The sequence below is a fragment of the Capronia coronata genome (assembly GCF_000585585.1).
Source record: "Capronia coronata CBS 617.96 chromosome Unknown acBCG-supercont1.8, whole genome shotgun sequence".
Taxonomy (NCBI): Eukaryota; Fungi; Ascomycota; class Eurotiomycetes; order Chaetothyriales; family Herpotrichiellaceae; genus Capronia; species Capronia coronata.
Window position 1 is genome coordinate 1,361,089 of NW_006912900.1, and position 9,947 is coordinate 1,371,035.

Below are 9,947 nucleotides of genomic sequence, written 5' to 3' on the forward strand. Positions count from 1 at the left end.
GTCGACTTGGGACCGATTGCGGGATACTTCTCCCCAGTCCAGGAGAATCGAGAGGACTCCGGAGACGAGGTCGTCACACTGGTCAACGCAGGCACCCGATGACGAACGACTGGACGAGGGACAAGAATGTCAGCATTGGTAAGCCAATGGGCTCATTCTTGAGGGGTTGGGAGCACGATTGGGGACGAGAAAAAGCGCGTCCTAACGGGTTGCGGATATGAATACCACCGCCAAACAAGGACGAGTAGAGTAGGAGGAAGAAAAGAGTGTAAGTACAGGTAGACAGGAGGTGAGGCGAGGAGAGCGGTAGAGGGTGTTGGATTGTATTGTATCAGAATGAGGCAGAAACAGGCCCCCGAACATTGAATGGATGGGAGCCTGAAGTTAGAGATCCCTGCAAAAGCACTGCAGTGTAGACAGGATGTGACAGATCCCGGGTGGGTTGGTGAACGGGTGACGAGACCTGGACGCCTAACAAGCCTATAAGACTGCGGCGACTGTCTCGAGGACGCATTCTATTGAGGGCTAGCAAGCCTTAGCCTCGGGGCCCTTAGGCCCAGTGTCCAATGTACACAGAAGGTAGGAGTGGCTTAGGGCGTTTACTAGGCGAGGGCCCCCCGGGCATTGCACCGCCCACGTAATTAGCCATGTCGCTATCGGCGTACCTACCTAAGGTACCTTAGTAAGGTAGTTAGTAGGTACAGGTAGGTACTAGTGGGCAATTGGTTAACTGCAGTTGGCATCTGTCGCGAATACTACATACTTAGTACTAATGGACTGTGCTTTTTGTCTGGCCCAGGCCCAATGCGGGCATTTCTAACTGCATCTTCAGATCCTTATTTCCATGCTACTAACTCCGTTCCTTTCCGGCATGATAGGCATCCGATGATTCAGCTCCGACTTTGGATCACGGATCAAATGCAGTGTGTGAATTGGAGCAGCCTTAATTTGTGCTCCGTATCCGGATACGACCCATCACAGCCTGTACGAGCTTGTTGCCAATTGTCAACTGCCAATGTGGCTGCAGTCGATTTCCTCCTCGGACCATTCCCCCCCTTTTCCGTCTCAGAATCCTTGAAGCGGTCTCACTCTTTGGGAGCAAGCCGCGGCGGACTGTTTCACCCGTTCAGGTGGAATAATAAAAGACACTGAGGACGATAAGGGACAGCGAGAATTCGATTCCATGGACACTCCGACTCCGGCATGGCGTGCAGGATAGGAGGATGGAGTACGTATACCTCCCACATCGACCGCCGCCTCGTCGGTAGACCGCTCTCCGTTCCCGATGTTGGCTAACGGATACGGAGTACGAGGCCAGGAGAAAACCTAGCTCTGTTCATGTCCAGAGATCTTTCGTCTTCGAACATCATCAATCGTTACATTCTTGCCGATGCCTCCCCACTGCCACTCCAGGGTTCTGAAGCTTGGACGTACCAGAACCCGCCGTATGACTCGGACTCGTATTCGGTCGATACCATCTCCCGGCGGACCCGACCTTGTGGCTTTGTCGTCCGAGATGGAGCTCGAGTCAACGTCCAGGCGCCTATGAAAATGACACTAGGAGGAGAGTGCATGCACAACTTGAAGCTGGCGCAACGTCAGTTTGTCAGCCGCCAGCCTGATGTCCGACTCGGCCGAATTGGACAAGTCGCACGGCTGAACCACGACAAGCTCCGTACCGTTCTTCGACGTCTCCACGCTCGGTCTCTCGACCTCAAGTGTGTGTCCAAAAGGCGGAGTGAGACCGTTATCAAGTGGTCCAGGTTTTTCGACATTGCTGTTGTGCGAGACGATTCAAGAATGATTCTCCCCACGGTGTCTCCCTCCATGCAGACGCAATAGTGATTCACCGGCCGATAGAGAAGAGAAGCCTTGCAGATCGTCGCTAGAAAACACGAAGGGAGGATCAACATGGTCGGCTAAACTCTTCGTCCGGTCCCGCGTACGCACTGCGCATGAGCAATCGGCCATTTGATGACAAACAGCATACGCATTGTACAAAAAGTGATGGTGGGCGAATGAGCGAAAGCGAAAGCGACGTCCATCGATTGATTGATTCAGGATTTGATTGATTGATTCGTGTCGAATTCGTTTGGCTTTCTCCTGCCAATGCCAATCATCAGCATCCTCCTCCATCCTCCACCCTCCCCCACCCTTCATTCCACCCTGGCCTTCTTGGCCGTCCGATATCTGTCGCATCCAGATTTGGCGGCTTCACAGTTCAGGATGAGTTTCCAGCCGTATTCCACCCGGAAGCTCTCATTGCAGCGGAGGAAGTTCTGTCCGCGCTGGCTGAGAGTGAATCCGGGGTTGCGCGCGACCCAACTGGGGCTGATGCCAACGTGGCCATTTACGACCACCGTTTCGGCTTCCGAAGGCTCTACCAGGCATGACTCTGGTAGGCTCTTGATTGCCGCCATTAATTGTTTCCAACTGGGCGGTTGCTCTTGTTGAGGCTGAGGTTGAGAGTGGCCTCGGATTTCGCCTCGGCTCTCTTCCTTGACCTGATTTCCGCTGTTGCTTTCCTGCCTGCTGTGTTGCCCCTGGACGGCATCGCCGTTTCCTCCCCCAGTCCCGGCATCGCCATTGCCACCCCCAGCTCCTCCAATGTTGCCCCCTTGGCTGTCCTCCCTATCCTCCTCCTCATCCTCCCGATCCTCCTCGTCCTCCTCCTCACCCTCCTCATCCTCATCAATCTGCTCAAGGGCTCGCAAACGCTCGGGCCAATATCTTCGCATGAGCTCCAAATCTTGAGCTGGGAGGTCTCTGAGAGGAGCAGACGAATCAGAGAAGTCGGAATCTTCATCGTCGTTGTCCTCGACGAAATCCGACTCCTCGCCCTCTGATTCGTCGACGGCATTGCCAATGGCATTGAAGCCAAGGACATCACCGCCGTCGTCGCTATAAGCGGCCTCGTCACCACCCTCCAAGCCGGAGTCGTCACCCTCCGGCTCGTCCTCCGTGCTGTCGCTCAGATAATGGCCGTCCTCGTCAATGCCCAAGTTGCCCATCACCCGCTCGAAATCCGCCGCCGAGCGCACGGAGCTGTCGGACTCAGAGTCGCCCTCGGAGTCATCTTGCTCTCTGTAGGCAATCACCGCCGGGTCTCTCTCCCCTAGGCCGGTGTATACGCCGAGCTCAATGACCCCGTCTGCTCCGACATGTGCTCCGGGAGGTAGCTGAACTGGTGCAGGGGTTTCCTGCTCCTCGCCATCGGCGATGTTCGCACTTGTTTCTGCAGCCTCCACGGCCACATCAACCTCCATTGCGTTTGTCTCGCGCGGTGGTTCCTCCTCCCCATCGAGATCCATGGCGGTACACTGGAGGTCAAGGCTGTCCTGGACAGCCGGCGTTCCGAATCCGCCTTCCTCCATGTGCACTTCTGGTGCCGAGCTGCCCTCAGCATCTGCAGAGCCCTGGTTCACGAGATCAGCGATAGGCCCAGCGGGCTACTGGCTCGGTTGCTGAACTGGCTCAGGCTCTGGCTGAGGGGCGGCAGGGGGGTGCAAAAGATGGGCAAACGGCGAGCCCACTCCAGTGGATCCCTGCCCTGGCTCCCTTCGAAGAGGCTGATGACGTACGGGCCGAATCAGCCGGGGTCTTCCAGTCGCCCTCGACTCCCGCATGCTAGTCCGCACCACCTCGTCCAACGCGGTTGGGCGGACTATGGCTTCTTGCCAGGAGGTTGAGGCCTGGTCGACTTGCGCCTGCTCGCGTTCACCCTCCACAACCTCGGGCATTTGATGCACCTGAGGAGCCTGGGGTTCCGGCAGCGATGGCGTCGGCGTCGGCGTGCTTGCGATGACTTCCACGGAGGCTTCCACCTCCATGGGGCACGAATCTCCCCGGAAATGGTATGTATTCGTTTCTTCGGCGAAACGAACACGTGCCGAGGATTGGCGGGTACCATTTTCCGTTCGCAGAATCCCACGTGGGGATTGTCCTGCAGCTCTGGGAACCTCCTGACCCGCGCCAAGGAGGTTCACGTTGGTAGGCAGAGCTGCATTTGACGGGGGCTCTGCATTGGGGGCGGGAGAAACTGCCGCATTCGACAACGAGCCCTTTGAATCAGGCTTCGCGTCATCATCATCATCGTCGTCGCTGTCGTCGTCCTCCTCGTTGACCTTTTCCTTGCCCTGGTTGTCTTCCTCGTTGTCATCTCTGTCCTTTTCCTCCTGATCGACGCGGTTGTTTTGCGATCCAGGTGGAGAGCTTGGTTGGGGACAGAGATCCACTGTCCTGGCCGGGCTCTCAGACACAGCAGGCTCCAGCTTTTCAACCAAAGACACCACTGGTCCCGCTTCAGAAAAGACCTTTTCAGGAACCTCCTCGTCTGCTTCCCAGGCGCCAGGAATGGTTGGCAGAGGACCAATTGACTGCGCACCCTCTTGAAGCATCGCCTCTGGTGCGGCAGTCTCATCGATGACAACGGCATCTCCAGCCGTTGGAGGAGTCTCTGGGGTAGCAGACTCGGTCTCTTGCATGGTCTGATGAGTTTGCTCATCCGAAGCGACCTTCTCGTCGTCGCTTGCAAGGACATCGACCTCACCCGCAAACATGCCCTCCAACTGGGCGATGAAATGACGGCCGGCCCTGGATTCTTGCGGTCTCTCCTCGGCCTCCATTTGCTGCTGCAACCGCCGTTCACGTCGAAGCCCCTGCTCTTCAGCGGACGACAGAGGAGCAGCACGTGGAGAAAACCCAGTTTTCTCCCGAAACCTCGCGAGTTCCTCATCGTCGGAGGACTCGTAATCCACTTTAACAAGGGACTGTCTTGTCGATCGAGGTCTCGGTCGATGACGGAGGGAAGAATGGGTAGGGCAGGAAACAGGGGCAGAGAAAAGGCTAGAAGGGGCTGCGGCAGGCGCAGGGACTGGCACAGGTGCAGGAATTGGCAGGTCAGCTGTCTTGGTGCCTTGTTCCACTGAGGCCGGGGGCTGTGGAAGTTTGGCGGTCGGCACCCATCCAGCGTTCCGTCTGAGCTCGGGGAGTTTCCTCTTCCACTCCTCATGACCTTCGGTTTCCAGGTCCATGATGCTCATTTCCATGCGGCGTCGAACGGCCTCCAGCTCTTTGCGGGCAATCTGCTCGTCGAGCGTCTGAGCCCGCAGCTCCGCCTCACGCAGCGCGTTGTCCAGCTCGAGTTTGCGCAACTGAGACCGCCGACTCACCTCTCCCCATGCTACGGTCAGATCGTGAACTGACTCAGCGCATCGCGCTAGCATGCCGCTAACCAGTGTCTGCAAATAATGTGCCAACACTGCTGCGTATTGACGGAAGCGAGACGGCAGCTCCTTGAACAAGAACCACGAGTACCGACCGACGAGGACGACAACCAGGCCGGCAAACAGGCCCATCACATCCGTCAGTACCAGGATGCAACGGACCACGAACGCAATGGACTTGACCACTTGAGTTCGGGCTTGGTTGACTAGCAATTTGCCCAAGTGGAACCCGGTGGCGCCGCCCTCGTGACGGGATGCGACCAAGTCTTGCCATCTCGTTGCCATAAATGAGAGAACTTCAGCAGACATGTCGCTAATGGACTGAAGGAAGACGCCAAAGGTCGTGGCGTTGATGGCAACGGTGAGATTGGCAGAGCACGAGGAAGCATTGTTGGACGCGTGAGCCCCTTCAGTAATGGTGGGCGAGCCGTTGTTGGCATCGCCACTGCTGCTGGCTTCGGCAATGTCGACATTTGCATCGGCGTTGGCATCGCCAACTACCGCGGTGCTGTAAGAGTTACTGGGCAGGTCGCCCTTGAGATTGCCAACTCTCCAGCCGACGACTTCTCGATAGTCGACAACGCGGTAGTTTTCGTCGCGGGTGGCCCAGTAGAATGTTGTCAAGGGCGTCGCGGACGGGGGCGAACCAATCAGGCCCTGCCAATTGTCGAAAGCAACCTAGTGGACAATACACTTGGTGCATCCGAAAGACCAGAAAATCCAGAAGAAGAAACAGAAGAAGACAGGCCATCAGAACTGCCGGTGTCGACTCTTGCCAATAGGGTCGCACTCTCTTTATCTATATCAACGTGCTGGCCGATATGGCCTAGTCGCATGATTGCCAGCCGAGGACGCCGAAAACGCCAACGCCGGCCGCGGCGGCTTGCACTTGTCCGGTGGTGAAGCGTTGCGCCAACACCAGGTCGAGAGACCCGAACAGAAGGCAGAAGAAGAAGAGAAAAGAGAGGATTGACTGATCCATAGAGAAAAAGGTTTGTGTTTGTCGGATGTGCAGGATCTGTCTTCCTGATGTCTGTTGGTGTTGTTCGTGGTCGTATTGCTCTTGCGCTTGCAGGTTGTGTCTTCCCGTCTGAAACTGCGCTTGCGAATGAAGTTTATCCGGATTCTCTTTCCCGTGGAAGAGGTGAAAAATGATGGTTTGCGGATTTGAAAGTGAGGTTTGTATGAGCTTGCCGGATCTCTTGCTTTGTGAAGAGGAGAGGAGTTTGTTTTATTTTGTTTTCAGTGTAGAAGTTTTCAGGATTGTCGGATCTCTTGCTCGTGGAAACAGGTAAAAGGGAAGGTTTTTTTGTTCTCAAGGTAAGGTCTGCTCTCTTGGTCCTGTCGATTCTCTTGCTGGACGAGAAAAGTGAAGATTCAGATTTTGCGGTTCTTGCTTGTCAAAGTGAGAGGAGATTGAGAGGAGAGGCAAGAGGAGATGGTCTCTGCTGGTTGTGACGATCTTTCGCAGTCAAGCTTGTTGTCTAGCTTTTACTGTGAAAAGTGACCACACGAAGCCGGTGAAGAGAAGATGAGATCGACTGATTGAGATTGAGAGAGAGAAGTTTGACAAACAAAGATGAGGTTTTTGCTCTGATCTTTGATCGAGAGAGGAGGAGAAGAGAGACACTCTTTGCTGGTGTTGACGATTTCTGCAGAAGCTTGTTGTCTAGCTAACTGAGAAGAATAACCAAACAAAGGCGGAGAACAGATACGATTTTTGGAGAGCAAGAAGAAGATCGGGTGAGCGAAAGAGAGGAGAAGAGGCTTTGATCTTCGACAAAGAGATTGAGGTTTGAGAGATGAAGGGTATGCACACTTTCCAATGGAAGAGAAGACTTGGTTCGCAGTCTGCTTGGGGAATGTGTGTATGAGAAGAGGAAGAGAATATGAAGAGAGGAGAGAGTTGGCCAGTGGAAGAAAATACTTGTAGGTGAGTGAAGCCGCAAACACACGCGGGCTGGTGAAGCCAAGCGTATACTGCCGGCACCGTGAGGCAGAGACGCAGACTCAGCTTGGCGAACAATAGGAACAGTGAATGGCGAGGGAGGGCTCCCAGTGTATTGAGGCAGGGTGCGGCAAGATCGGCGTGCGGGATCAATAGAAGCAGTGAATTGAGGCTGCGTGCGGCAGAGCAGCGAAGCAGTATGACTGACTGGGCAGCAGCTGTATATATCCGGGCTATTGTGAGTACGAATCCATTTGCAGGTGGGAGACGAGGTCTGCGATTGTCGAAGCGTGTCTACTGCCGGGTCCTACAAGGCAGTAAGTGAACGTGTGAATATTGCAGCTACAATTCACTTCCGCAGCTCTGGCAGCAGGCAGTCGAGAAAGGTCAAAGTGCGGCAGAAGAGCTGTATCGACTTCCTGCAAAGGCCTACGCACCGATTGAGCTGGCGATGTCTGTGTTTGAGATTGATGTCCTGTACGAATCTCGTCTACCTGAATTGATGGTCGTAGGCGAGGCCGAGACATCCAGGAGATAACATGTCTTAGCGCAGCCTTGTGTATAGAGGTAGGTCATCGATGACTTGGGCAACACATTTGCCCCGGCCCATAGGGAGCCAGGAGGCTCAGTAAAGCCACACCGTCGACCTTGGATTGAAGAGTAGATCGATACTTCCCCATTGTTCTTCAATTTCGTGAACAATGAACGGATTCATTGATTCTGTAGTAGTACATCAAGAACAAAGAGGTTGTCGGTTGATCAAGCCAATCACAGCCAATAACGAGTCTGTACGTAATATTACAGACTTCTCGCACAATATTCCGCGTAAGCTTTCAAATGACGGAACCAATATGTATACAGCTACTAGTACTACCCGGAATGCCATTTGCAGATCGGACACGCGTTGTCCAAGTATGACATCAATGGCATGGGAAATGTTTGGATCAAAGGCAACCTTGAAATCGAGCGGAGGATGAAACTAGTAACATAGTACCAAGTACTCCAGCTGAAGCACCCTTGCTGAAGCACCCTTTGCCCCAACGGGCTAGGCTAACAACGAGGATACCACCGTGGCTAAGGAGTGTTTACGATAGGCCTGACTTGAGGCATGGTTTTACGAAACCGGTTTTCCGATGTCTGAGCACGGCAACTGGATAGAGGTCATAATAGGCAGACTTGGACCCTACTTGTTTGCTGCCTGGATTTGAATTTCAGTCTTGCTCTCTCTTCAACTTGCGTATCTTTAGTGTATCGTCGAGGAAGACATCTGGTGTATTGAATTGATTCAACACAATACCCATTGCTGCTTGCTATCGGCTGGATTGACTGGTCTGTTTTGATCCTGTATACACCACATACTCAACGAAGAGTCTTCTGTCTCGTGTCAATAGCCCTCCATCTACTATCCAAGCGAAGGAAGGGGCAGAGTGTTTGGATCTGACTTGCCTACGAACACCAACTTCACCTTGTCTACGACCACTACCAATATCATCATCATTGTGAGAATGTCCAACGACGCCGGGTTCTTCAAGAAAACGTCTCAAGCGGTCGCCTCAGCGAGTGCCTCAGTGGCTGGAGCCGCGTCGGGCAGTTTGTCCATGGGAGCGAATGCCAGCCACAAGAAAATAACGACGACCAAGACCAGGGTTCCGATCGAGAATGGCTCCCAGCAACAGCAGCCGATCATGCATGGCGCAGGTCAGCCAGCTCAAGGACGGATAGCGACTGCAGGCCTTGGGGAGCAGAAGAGAGTGATGGATGTGCAGTATGAGGGGATGGAGGATGAGTATGCGAAGAGAGAGGGCGGTGCGTAAATGTTAGGGGATGATACGATGCCACTGCTTGCAGAGTAGTTCAGATTTGATTGTTTACTGCTCGGAGGAGCATGATAATCTATCCGTATGAAACACAGTGGTTGAACGAAGAGACGAAGGGCTCTCACAGATCAAACAAGACGTTGAACAGAGTAAATGTCCCAGGACGAGGCTGCCAAGACTAACTCCTCGTTATATAACGTATACTACGCACCTTATAATATTAGCATATAAGTACTCATATCGCTATTAGATATCTCTTCGTCTAGTAATTTATTAATATAACGCTTCAACTCTTCGATCCTGTCACGAATCGTTCCTCGGGGTCACGATATCGATCAGGGTTTCCTGATGTGTGGGAAGGCAGGAGGATAGTATTCCAGGGCACAAGGGTAAGTCAGAACGAAAGCTATCAACGCGATGGTAACGTCTAGCTTGTGAACGAAGTTGACTACCAGAGACTATGAACTGCTATGGAAAGATGGGAGACTATATAGACATATGAGACTCGTAGTGCTCTGCTGTGCTCTGTTGCTCTGCTCAGCAGAGCAACACAGAGCACAGAGCAAAGTTGTCACGTGACCCAGCCTTACCTTGCAAGGCTTTCACGTGCCCACTCGGCAATCCTGCCCTTTCTGGCTACTGCTCCTGGTTGGATGTCATGCCCGGCCTGCTCCTGCATGAATCCTAACAGTCCAATCAAAATCGCGGCTTTCTTGACGAGATTTGCACAGACCTCTTCGCTTCGCTCCGTAGGATAATAAGATACCTACTAGTAGAGTAGTACTACGGCGTACTTCTAGGAGAGGAAATAGAGGAAAATAGAACGTTAGAGATCTAAGGAGAGGGGGAGGATTGATCGATTAATTGATTCCTAGACCTTTTCGGTGTCCGCGAAGGGACCGCGTAGGCGGTTACTCTTGGCGTGCCTATTTATCACGAACAGGTTCACAGTCGCCC

At 53.5% G+C, this 9,947-nt stretch overlaps 2 protein-coding genes across 2 annotated transcripts; one reads left to right on the top strand and one right to left on the bottom strand.

Moving 5' to 3' along the window:
- Positions 1 to 2,156: 2,156 nt before the first annotated feature.
- A1O1_08732 (uncharacterized protein) lies at positions 2,157 to 6,061 on the bottom strand (the record flags this gene model as incomplete). Its single annotated transcript, XM_007729590.1, has 3 exons — positions 2,157 to 3,416; positions 3,582 to 5,882; positions 5,918 to 6,061. The coding sequence occupies 3 exons, from the start codon at positions 6,059 to 6,061 to the stop codon at positions 2,157 to 2,159; spliced, it is 3,705 nt and encodes a 1,234-aa protein (XP_007727780.1).
- A 2,617-nt stretch (positions 6,062 to 8,678) lies between these two features.
- A1O1_08733 (uncharacterized protein) lies at positions 8,679 to 8,979 on the top strand (the record flags this gene model as incomplete). Its single annotated transcript, XM_007729591.1, has 1 exon — positions 8,679 to 8,979. A coding segment is annotated over one exon (300 nt), but the record flags the coding sequence as incomplete, so codon positions are not given.
- Positions 8,980 to 9,947: the final 968 nt, after the last annotated feature.